The sequence below is a fragment of the Protomyctophum bolini genome, assembly GCF_963924005.1.
Source record: "Protomyctophum bolini genome assembly, chromosome: 24".
Lineage (NCBI taxonomy): Eukaryota > Metazoa > Chordata > Actinopteri > Myctophiformes > Myctophidae > Protomyctophum > Protomyctophum bolini.
In genome coordinates, this window is record NC_137885.1 from 20,677,581 (window position 1) to 20,690,556 (window position 12,976).

The 12,976-nt window shown below is 41.1% G+C and overlaps 1 protein-coding gene across 1 annotated transcript; it reads right to left on the minus strand.

The window, feature by feature from the left end:
* Positions 1 to 1,101: 1,101 nt before the first annotated feature.
* Positions 1,102 to 7,987, minus strand: LOC308311898 (stonustoxin subunit alpha-like). The gene is made up of 6 exons (XM_080758687.1): positions 7,913 to 7,987; positions 6,063 to 6,333; positions 5,711 to 5,790; positions 5,187 to 5,217; positions 2,154 to 2,207; positions 1,102 to 1,853 (listed from the first exon to the last, which is right to left on the minus strand). Exons 2-6 carry the CDS (start codon positions 6,322 to 6,324, stop codon positions 1,324 to 1,326), a joined length of 957 nt encoding a protein of 318 aa, XP_080614813.1. The 5' UTR covers positions 6,325 to 6,333; positions 7,913 to 7,987; the 3' UTR covers positions 1,102 to 1,323.
* Between the last annotated feature and the right edge of the window lie 4,989 nt (positions 7,988 to 12,976).

Below are 12,976 nucleotides of genomic sequence, written 5' to 3' on the forward strand. Positions count from 1 at the left end.
GAAACCACTGGTCCAATGATCACACTGCGCACTATCTAGTATGCTGTTTTTAACTCACTGGTTCTGGGTCTCAAATGTTTCCATGCCAAGGACCCCCAAAACGACATGCATTTAGCTGTGGACTCCCATCTGAAAATGATTGTTCTGCTGTAGCATTTAGCCAGAGACCCCCTGAATAGGGATGTAGCTCGATACCCGAAAGAATCAGATAACAAGCTTATAGTACACGTTATCAATAAGCTTTGGGCTTATCAAGCCTGTTATCGAGCATAGCTGCCCATGGCATCATGTTTAAACAATCAAGACACCACTTTGAGAACCTAGAGTTAAATGTTCACACCTACTCGGTGAGCTGTTAAATTATTGTTGAATGATTGATTAAATCAAAAATGTATATGCACAGGGAGGGGTAGAACCTTTTATTTGATTCTTACATAAAAGTAGAAACTTGAGAGAATAGTAGGCTAGTTTCCATTAGGACAGATTGAAAATAACATTTAACCCCAGATATCCCTAATTTGGGGTGAACTTTCGCCAGAAATAGTGGATCTACAAGCTCACATACGTGTTACGTTGTGAGCTTGAGAACCAGCAATCTAGACTGTTCTCATGTATACATGAATTAGACAACATATAGCCTAGTTATTACATTTCCCTGACCTTATAGATAATGAAGACAAAACAAATGGATCAAATCACACTGGTTTAATTAAACCATAGCAGATGTCCCCAGGTATGAGAACGTTGAGAACTGATTTTCAGCATCACCTTACTTTTTTTATATATATAATTTATTCTTTGTGGGCCTTTCTGCCTTGAATTAGAACGCAGCGAGGGGCACGTTGGCGCAGTCAGTGGCATGTCACATCAGCTAGAATGTCCTGGGTTCGATTCCCGCTGTGGGCGCTGGGGCCATGTTCTCTCCTCTGCGTCATCACATCAGTGGCAGTGCCCATCCCCGTGTTTCCTAGGGTAGATACCCTCACAAAAAACATGCAGTAATCCTGGTCTCTATACTGCCTCTCCCTGGCCAGCGCCTGATGGAGGTGAAAGGAACTGCTTGGATTCCTCATGCACTGAATGAAGCATTAGGTATAGTAGTGTGGCGCCCATGTTTATAGACAATTGACACTTAATGCAAAAAAAGGGTTACAAAACATTGTGGGATAAAAATGTAAGAAGAAAATAGAGAGAGAGATAGGGAGTGAGAGTCCCTATCTCTCTGAGACCTGAGAAAGGCCACCGGGGCTCGGGAATCTAACCCGAGACTTGTTGTCGGGCTGCATTAGAGCCTAAGTGTAGTATTGGCACCCCAGCATATGACTACCATATCTCACACAGCTCTCCTGTAGACCCCACACTGCAAGGCCCTATGCCTGGATGGAGAGCCTGTGTGAACGAGGTCTTGATGGTCTTGATGAGGCTCATGGTTGCAGTAACGCTGTAGAAGGACAGAGTGCCTGCACGGTGGTCCAGGTACACCCCCACCACTCTGGAGGGACGAGGGCCACACACCGTTTCCTCACGCTTCTTGTGTTTCAACGTGAAGCCTAGGCCGGAGCAAATCAACCCCCAGGACTTGTCATTGGCTCCGAATAGCGACTCGGCGCCGTCCCTGGGGATGTCGTTGTAACTGACTGCGATGACCACCTGACCGCTCCATTCCACCTCCCAGTAGCGCCGTTCACCAAACAGACCCTCGCTGCACAGCGCCTGAGTGTACACAGCGAATCTCTGCGTGTCGGCGTGGTAGCTCTGGTACTCCTGGTCCGTGTACGTCACCTTCCTGTTCCCCGCTGACAGGGAGACCCAGTTGTGCACCGTGTTCAGGTCCAGGGACAGTCGCCGGGCGTCTGTGAGAACACACCACACAAAGACATGATCAGAATGCGAACTGGAACGCTCGCCTTAAAACACGCTCACCCACATTGTTTCCCGCTGACCTCACGCCGACCGCTCGGTGGGGCTCTTCTTGTATTAATTTTACTGAGAATTAGGTTAGAAATAAGTTTAGGGTTATTCATAGTTAGTACTGGGGTTAAGTTTAGGAATAGGGTTGGGTTTTGTCACCGTTTTACTGAGGTTAGGGATAAGGTTAGGTTTAACCTTTTAGGCATAGTTTTGTGTGTGTGTGGGTGATCAACTGTACTCACACTGAAAAAAATCTCGTCTGGTCTGAGGCTCTGGTGAAAGATCGCCTGTAGACACTGGAAATCAGAAACATCACGACACAATACTGAAGAAGGACCTCAACTCATTTCACAAATTATTCCACAATCTCCGAATGCTATAGTTTGGAATTACACCGCCCGGAATCCAGAAGCTGTCATTTCCGTTCACAAAAATATATTTTAAAATACCTTTACATTTTATTTTTTAATTTCCATTCTGCTAAGCAGCACATTATATTATGCTTTGATGATTTTAATTTGCATTAGAGTAAATGTGACTGTAAAGACACAACGGAAGTAGGAGAGGAGGCTTCACACCCGCGTTCTTCTTTAATCATCAAACGAGCTTCCGTGTCCCAACTCAACAGTAGCATTTGGACACGAGACTAGTTGCATGAGAAAAAAAAATGAAACCTTTGGTTTGGTATCCGACACTTGAATAAAGTGACTTGATTGATTGACATCAAAAGGGGCCTGTCAGCTCAAATCCACAATGATTTGCGTTGCTCACAAACATCAATACTATTACAAAGTTATATACATATAATAAACTACCAATTCTGTTTTACCCCTCAATTTCCCATTCCAAGTGGGTTTGTCTTATGAAACGCCAGCAGCATTGTTCCAAAGCCCCCTCGGGTACATTTTGAAACTTTTAAAACGCCTCAATCATCCAATTGCCATCCAATGTGTAAGAAGAAATGGCACCCTTTTCACATTGGCCAATTATGGCGCCACGAGGAGGCCACAACCTGACCTGCCCTGGTGGAGACCTTTGCCCCGAGGGGCACTTTATCTAGTTTCATTTAAAATGCCATTGAAAATACCCTAGACTCATGAGGAATAAGGACTGCGTTTCCATAGGTAGACAGAACAAAACACTTTACCCAGTGCTTCAATATGTTTCAGTATTCATGTCATGTGATCTACCTGCACAGTCTTTGTGATCTACTGGTAGATCACAATCTACTTTTTGGGTAGCCTGGCTAATAAGCCAGACCGAATCAGCCGTTGGCAAAAACAAATTGCCTGCCGGCGACAGTGTTGTGTGATATTAGTCTGACTTATTAGCCAGGCTACCTTTTGGGCACCCCTGAGCTAGACGAGTTAAAAAATGAGAAACCACTGGTCCAATGATCACACTGCGCACTATCTAGTATGCTGTTTATATCTCACTGGTTCTGGGTCTCAAATGTTTCCATGCCAAGGACCCCCAAAATGACATGCATTTGACTGTGGACTCCCATCTGAAAATGATTGTTCTGCTGTAGCATTTAGCCAGAGACCCCCTGAATAGGGATGTAGCTCGATACCCGAAAGAATCAGATAACAAGCTTATAGTACACGTTATCAATAAGCTTTGGGCTTATCACGCCTGTTATCGAGCATAGCTGCCCATGGCATCATGTATAAACAATCAAGACACCACTTTGAGAACCTAGAGTTAAATGTTCACACCTACTCGGTGAGCTGTTAAATTATTGTTGAATGCCAAAATTAAATCAAAAATGTATGCACAGGCGTAGAACTTTTATTTGATTCTTACATAAAAGTAGAAACTTGAGAGAATAGTAGGCTAGTTTGAATTAGGACAGATTGAAAATAACTTCATACTTGACATTTAACCCCAGATATCCCTAATTTGGGGGGAACTTTCACCAGAAATAGTGGATCTACAAGCTCACACAACGTGTTACGTTGTGAGCTTGAGAACCAGCAATATAGACTGTTCTCATGTATACATGAATTATTAGACAACATATAGCCTAGTTATTACATATTTTCCCTGACCTTCTAGATAATAAAGACAAAACAAATGGATCAAATCACACTGGTTTAATTAAACTATAGCAGATGTCCCCAGGTTTGAGAACTGATTTTCAGCATCACCTTAGATTTTCTTTTTATAATTTATTTTTGGTGGGCTTTTCTGCCTTTCTGCAGAGAGAGGGGCACGTTGGCGCAGTCGGTGGCACTGTCACCATGTGCTGGGCTGGTAAAATTCTCCTCTGGTCTGAGGCTCTGGTGGTGCATACACTGGAAATCAGAAACATCACGACACAATACTGATAAAGGACCTCAACTCATTTCACAAACTATTCCACAATCTCTGAATGCTATAGTTTGGAATTACACCGCCCTGAATCCAGAAGCTGTCATTTCCGTTCACAAAGATATATTTTAAAATACCTTTACATTTTATTTTTTAATTTCTATTCTGCTAAGCAGCACATTATATTATGCTTTGATGATTTTAATTTGCATTAGAGTAAATGTGACTGACACAAGACACAACGGAAGTAGGAGAGGAGGCTTAGTTCACACCCGCTTTCTTTAATCATCATTTAATCATCAAACGAGCTTCCTTGTCCCAAACTGTCTGACATCCTGTACAACAGTAGCATTTGGACGCCACACGAGACTAGTTCAATACTGAAACATATTGAAGCACTGGGTAAAGTGTGTGGCACAATGTGTTTTGTTCTGTCTACCTATGAAATACCTCATGAGTCTAGGGTATTTCCAATGGCATTTTAAATGAAACTAGATAAAGGGGGTGCGCACGCTTTTCCGACACACCGAAGATCCAAAGTGGGGGGACATGCGATGCGATGCGAAAAAGCGATGGTCCGGCATGCACTGCTCCCGTGCTTGGATGCACAGGTCTCCACCAGGGCAGGTCAGGTTGTGGCCTCCTGGTGGCGCCATAATTGGCCAATGTGAAAAGGGTGCCATTTCTTCTTACACATTGGATGGCAATTGGATGATTGAGGCGTTTTAAGTACAACTATTACTTTGAAGTGTTCTACTCCCACCCTGAACTAAACACTGACTGACCTGCTGTCAATCTGCTCACTGCAGGATCAATGTTGTTCAGATGATTTAATGGTTTTCTTATTTTACTTCATGAGACCAGATTAATTCCCCTACAGACCTTTAGCAGCAAAGCAAGTGTTCTCTCACCCATTGTTTATAACATGATGACTGAACCATAAAATAAACTATTCATCTCACCTGTATATCCAGAGGGAGGCATGAAGTAGCTCTGGGGAGAGACAGACCAGTACAGATCAAAATATTAGTAAGTTGACCAGTAGAAATCAATACATTAGTAAATTGATCAATACATTATTACTACATTGCCCAGTAGAGATCAATATATTAGTATTTCCTGGCCTCAATTACACCCATAAAACCTGAACTTTAAACATTCAGTGGATTTTTTGTGGTGTGGGATTTCCGGAATAATTAGGCTTAGAGAAGTGCTGTGATTGGCTCGTGGACTTTGACCTCATAGTGCATTAACAGCTTTATTGCCATAATTATCATAAGAAGTTACGGTCGCTGCTGATGTTTACAGTTACCTTTGGAATGTCATAATTCTAGCTCCGTATCATGATTATCCGTTTAGCGGGTTATGCAGGGTTTTAGATGGGCAAAAAATACATATTTGGTAGGATATCAATATGAATCTTGATTGGCTGTTAAGATGCCGAGCGATTGTAAAGTGACGAATTAAAAAACTAAAAAAGTTTTACCTGATGCTGTGAGGGACCTTTTGTGTTCCCACGTGGCACATCTGGACTTTCCTGGATGGGCACAACATCACTGGACATCCCTGTTGAAAGAAAGAGGTGTATTATATATATATATCGTCTCTGTCGTGTGGAAACCTACCGTTACTTTTCAGGATTCAAATTCTAAAATAACATCAGAGTTTTGTGTGACGCTGAAGTATGATCAAGTTGGCCAGGGCGTTAAATTATAAGAAAACACAGGTTAAAATTATGGAGATTCCTGCCCTACAGCAATGATATACCAGTAATACATGTGTGTATGTATGTACACACACACACACACACACGTGTTATCTACCCTCTCTTCACCTACCTTTGGATGTGTTTGTAAACCTCAGCACGAGATCATTGTTGTTCATCTTCGTCAGGACGTCCACCATGATCTGAGCTTCAGTTCCAGGGTAGAACTGCATGATCAGATCGGTGGTTCTGGTCCTCACGGCCGCTCTCTCCAGCTCGCTCAATGGGATTCCCTTGTGACCGTTCACCTCATTAGGTTGTTGCAGATACCACTTGAATGTCTCGAAGTCCTCGTCTCCCAGGTCCGTCAGCGTGTTGAAGATACGCTGCCTCATGGTTTATTCCTGGTACAAACCGAGGATGTTAACATCTCCGCCTCATTCCTCTGAACAGATTTTACCTTGACTATAGTACGTGGAAATCCTTGCTTCATTCATGGACTCCAGTCTTTAAGTCTGGCGGATTTGAAGGTTCAGGATTTGAAGTTCCAGGTTTATCTGATATAAACCTGGACTCAGATCAGATGCAATGTGGAATGGTACTACAAAGATTTATTTACAGCGTCGTAATATCATATAAGATTGCTAGATCACTAGTTAACCAGTGGTTCTCAAAGAGGGTGATGATGAATGGCTGTGGGCACGGGCGGTGCCGAGTCCAATTGGTCACATATTTGTCATGCTTTGGGTCGGGTCTGGCTAGGTATTAATAACAGAATTATTAATAACAGTATCAGACTGTGGTTGTACTTGTCAGTTCCCATCACAACAGTATCATACTGTGGTTGTACTGGTGAGCTCCCAGGTTTTAATGTGTGTGTGTGTGTGTGTGTGTGTGTGTGTGTGTGTGTGTGTGTGTGTGTGTGTGTGTGTGTGTGTGTGTGTGTGTGTGTGTGTGTGTGTGTGTGTGTGTGTTTCTATGTGCAGGGCGTGAAAATGAGCGCTTGTGCTCATGCAGCTACTACCCTGGGTAAATAATTAACAAACAAAAGAAAAAGTATATATAGGTTATACCCTGTTTGGCATCACAGACAGATGAGAAATCAAGCATATACAGACCACATGAAGTGTCACAGATATCCCCCATAGAAGCTGAGTTAATGATTAAAAGGAATATCCTGTTAATCATTAGACAGCAAACTATGCAAACTATAATATTGCTATGTGCTTACTGCTTACTGTACGTTACACTTCTTTAAAGGCTTTTTTGAAGCACCCCGGACAGTTTTTTTTAAAGTGGCTTATGTATTATTTATTTTTATCAGACAGGTTTATATCAGACAGGATATAGCACTGACGAAGGTCCTACGACCGAAACGTTTGCTACTTTTAATTGCACCATAATTTATCAGAGATGCCACATTCCTATATGAATCCACTGAGCTAGCATGCTACTCATTGGAAACACAGGTCCATGGTTCTGGTGACTGAATATATTGTCCTTCTAATGCGTGAGGAGGCTGTTATCTTTTGGGCTGTACGATTTCCAGTCCAAAACAATTCACACATACTACCCGAAATATCTTTGCTGTTGTGCAAAATAATATCTATTATTTGTGAATTACTAGCCTACTCTACTTAGTCATACTATACTACTGTGTCACATGAAAGCTCTGCGCGCTTGTAGATCTATTTAAAAAAAAAAGAGGATAAGTCTTTCTGAGAAGTATTTGCTTGTGAGCTAAACAATAACTACAATAGAACACAGTTTTATTTTCTACATTTCCTGACAATTAACTTTTATTTTTTAAACGTTAATGGTTTTCATCCGCCCGACATTATGGGTGCATTCGGATATAGGCACACTGAGTGCACTGCTGATACAAACTAATGGGCAAGTGTGCTCCCAGTGCGCATTTCCCATATTTCCAATATATCTTTTATTTAATATTTGGTATATATTTGACAGAAACGTGTAACTCACCTGAAGAGAGAGAATAGATGAGTATAGAATGGTTTCCCTTACGATGTCTCCTTCTCTTCTCAACACCACACGTTGATGGAGTGGAGTTTACTTTCATTTTTCATTTTTTCACTGACCGACTGAATGTGACCCCCCCCCCCCCCGCCCCACACACACACACACACACAGACGCACACACATACACCACCACCACTTTATCAGCTGCTGTGCTATTTGGTTCACGTAACTGTAGTTCATAATGGTGTCAGACTGTCACTAATTCACTACGTGGATTCAGAGTTACAGGGTTCTGTGCAAGCATTGTGAAAACCACAGGCCAGTCAAAGAACACTTTAATGTAACTTTAGTTTAGATTTTAATTACTTCAATTATTTTTTTTAAGCAAGTAGGCTACTTTAACTTTAACAAATTGAGCAACACTTACTTTTTCAGGCCGCAACCCCCCCAAGATAATTATATTTGTACTGAGGACCCCCAACCTGACAAGCACTTGGAGATACATATTGTGAAAGCAGATCTACAAGCTCACAAGGTGTTGTGAGCTTGTAGATCGTCTATTTAAAAATAATGTTTGCCTCTTACATCATTTGACAATGTGGCCAATGTATGACCAGTTTTGTTGATTACTTTTGATGTCATGGTCTTTTTCTTTTGAGTAAATAAATAATATTAATAATAAATAAAGAAAAGGGGAAAACAAAGGTTGAGAACCACCATTGTAGAGCATTCATATTTGACCAGTATCTAGCCTCTACTTTGCCTCACTGAACACTGAGTCACTCTCGAGGCAGACAGCATACTTTCACTTTCTGTTGTTCTTCAGCCCATTTCTGGGAAATGGGCTGATCTGCTGTAAAGCAGGCAGACGTGTGTGCACGCACGCACGCACAAACACACACTCACACACACACACACACACACACACACACACACACAGTCATGTTTTACAGACGAATGTAAGCACCTTTTCGTTGGCGACTTATAATATGCCATTTTGAACAATCATGATTTCTCATCATATAGGTGCTTTTATGGAAATTGCCCTCAGGAACAGCTCAACTGATTTGGTCGTATTGTTTTCTTTTCCTTTTTTTGGCTTTCGCCTTTATTTTATATTTTTTATGGAGGTACAGACAGTAGGCTGACAGGAAATGGGGAGAGATATGGTGGGGTGACATGCAAAGGCCGTCGGGATCGGGAGTCTAACCCGCAGCACACTGTCTGCCAGACTGGGTTACCAGCCAAGGTGCCTGGACCACTGAGCCACGGCCCAGGCCTTTGGTCGCATTTTTTATGTCATCAATGTCACCCTACTTTGTATAATTCTTCTCTTCAGTTCCAAATTTGCATTTCCATTTGTTTACAATGTCCGCCATTTTTGATTTTCCAAGCTGGCATGGAATGGAAACAAGCCTGTGTTTATCTAGCTGTTCTAGCATCAGTATTATAATGACTCAAATATTAAATAAGTTGCATATCAGCACCCCCAACACCTCAAGGACAGAAATAATTTACGGACAAACACAAAAAGTTAAAATATGGAGATAGATAGATAGATATGTTGTTTCTAGTTATACGGACAGAGGTACGTAGGTATGTAGTAGTATGTATACCTATATGGACGGACGGGTGGGCGCCGGGTGGACTGGTTTCATGACATTCCAGGCAGTGTTTTTTACATTTTTGTGAACAAACATTTAAGTGTCTGTTGTGCATGTATTGTGTGCGTGCATGCGTGTATAAAGCCTAATGGTAGGTTTTACATTCCCTCAGTAAACCATGAGTCTCTCTTCAATAGCAGTGGTGCTGCTGTTGCTCTGTGGAGCCCAGCATGGAGGAGCCCAACAGAACAACTTTTATGGAACTGTCTTAACCTTTAACCCAAAGGACACATACGCAAATGGATCTATGGCTGTAGGTACTGGTTCTGTTATTATAGATATTAATATATCTATTGATTAACATTTTGTCTTGTATTCTGTGATGAAACTCACTCATACGAATTCCATGTCTTCTGATCCATGTTCTAATTATTCTCGTTTTTATTGCTTCTCAATGTTTGAAACATTCCATTGCACTCTTTGCAATTGTTTTCTTTCTTTTATTTAATTTAAATTTTTGAACATTGTTATATGCACCTTTTAAAGATAAAATATTTAATTGAGAAAGACATATGAATGGTAAAAGCCACTTTGAAAGACTGAATCTTGCGCTACCCCTTATCCCTAAACCAACCCCTACACTTATTTGCCATTTTTTACTATTTAAAAACATTTACATTTTATGTCTCTGTCCTATAATTGCAGGTGGTTCTGCGCTACAAGACAGCCTTCACGTCATGCACAGATTCAGTCACATGGCAGTGTTCGTATGCTACATCTCCATCGTATTGCGGCAGTGAGACCTTACTGGAGGTGAACACGGTGCAGAACACCACAGAGTGGTGTCAACGAGAAGGAATCATGACTCGACTGGTTCCCAGCAACGATTACTTGGAGATGTAGTGAGTGATGAGGGATTCACTGTGACACAACAAAATCTTTGATCTAAAAATACTTTTTAGACAGAAGTTAATTGAATTGGTGTTTAATTCTCTCACAGTTTAAATAGTGCATACTGGATACATAACAGCAATAACAATGGGAGAATGTTTGCTGACACGGTGGTTGACCTCAGGACCAGATCTGACACTGGGAAAGCCAACAGGTCTCCTCAGACCACCATCATACCTTCACTACGGTAACAATTACACTGCTGTTTTGTTCTTACACTAACTAGGACTCATGAGTTAAGGAGTTCAAGGAGCAGCTGCTTCTTAAAGGCAATTAAGATTGGTTTAACTATAACCATAAATTGGTATAAAGCCTAAAACATACACAGTATTACACACACATCCTACTGTGTGCTGGTGTTTTTGCAGGGGAACAGATAGGCATTCCGATTTCCGACAGACCCCCTCTCCGAAGCACCGCCACGTCGAAACGAAAGACCCCCCCCCCACCACCCCATTTCGAACACCTGCCACTCTGAAACCCTAGCTGACATAATTTCCTGCGTTTATAAAATAAAACTTTACCTCTGTTTTGATGTCTCCAAGTTTTGTGTATCAATTTTCAATTATGATTTGATTACCACTCAGTAAAATGCTACATGTTGAAATGTAACTGTCGGATCAGTGCGCATGCATGCGTCTAAGAGACACATTGTATAACTGACAGAAATACCTGTATTTCTGTATACTACTAATACTGTTTCTACAAATAAAGTGGAGAAGAAACTGATAATGTAATTTCACTCGTTTTCTTAGTTTTTCTTTTCGTCTCTTTTTGTCTCTCAGAGTTCCTTCTAACTGTGCGAGAAACTTCAACCTGTTAGCATTTGACCCAGATGAAGACCAGGTTAAATGTAATGTTTTCACATTTCCAGACACACTTTCGACCCCTTTTCTCAACGTTTCAGCCGTGAGTTAAATGTTTTAATTTTGTAGGACAGATACAGTAATAAGAAAAACAAGAGCTTTTCTCATTCAAATGCCTTATTCCTGACACGTCTCTATTCTCTCTTCTTGCAGAATTGCACTTTGTCATTTACTGCGACCAACAGCAGTAATGAAGGTACCTATGTGGTCATGTTGTATATGGAGGACTTTGCCAACCAGAATATCACCCTCACAGTGGGCTCAGGATTTCAGATCAGTAGAAGTACCAGTGATATTCTCAGCAAAATACCTCTACAGTTTGTTGTCAAAGGTGCACAGCAAAGTCCTCAGTTCATATAAAAATAGACCATTGCACTGCAAGTGTATTTTCTTAGGGGTTCCTGACTACTCAACCAATAATCTAACATGATATAACTGTAAAGCCATAACAATAGTTATATTTCCCCTTTGTGTTCAGTGGATGGAACAGTACCCAGCTGTACAGAGGGACAGTATCTACCCAGGTTCCTGCCTCCCACCCCGGCTAACAGAGCACAGCTCTACACCCGTATTGGTCACACACTGGAAATCACCATCAACACAGAGGCAACACGCACCACGTGAGAAAAAGACAACAATACTGAGGCCTCTTGTCTGAGAGTAGTAAACTGTAAGCCTATAACTACACAGCACTGTGTTATCCACAGTTCCACATTGGCACTATAATCATTGCTGAGATTCCCAAGTAGCCTCATGTGAAACAAATTTGTCTTTGTGGGTGTTACTGATGTGGGTGTGTACGAAATATTCCACTGACAAAGTGCATAGGCTACTAATGACAGCCGTACTGCGTCTATCTCATTCTGATCTCTAGTCAAACAGGAATCTATATTAACTTCACAGGACTTATTTCTGACACGCCTTAACTTTAATCCTAACCCTACTGTAACATTTCTTGCAGGAGTTCATGGAAGGGATAATGAACATTGTTCATAGCATATAGCAAATAGCAACAAAACAAATCGCAACAAAATGACAAAACAATTAAATTAATTCAATGTATTTCTTACTGTAAAGGGTAAACAAATCCATTCGATTATGCCAGGTTTGTTGATCAAATATGAATTAAGAAGATTGTTTGCCTGTTGCTCTCCTCAAATGTTTGGATGTACCAAATTAAGTCATTTGAGTTGTCCCACGGTTTTCTGAACATGACATTAATTAATTAGTCATTCATTAGTTGGTGTTTTCTGAAGGACTGCAGATGTTAAATACTTTCAAACCATGTTCTCTTCTTCTGGTGGTGTTAGTGTCTCTGAGCTGTTGTTCAGTGGACCCCACAACATGATCCTGAGTGGATCAGCACAGGGACAGTTCATCCTGAGATGGACGCCATCACAGTCAGAGGATGGAGAACATCACCCTGTCTGCTTTGTTGCTCAGGCCAACAGGTCAGCATCCATTTAAATGATGTCTGTCTGTTTATTTAACCTTTACTACTATTTACGGTATCAGAAAATCAGTTATTTGTTTTATTTAGCTTTTTAGTTCTCTATTTTCTCTATTTCGATAAAACAATCTTGTTGTTGTATTTTTATACATATTTGTTTTATACATATTTGTTTTCTCAGCGTGGCCACATATCA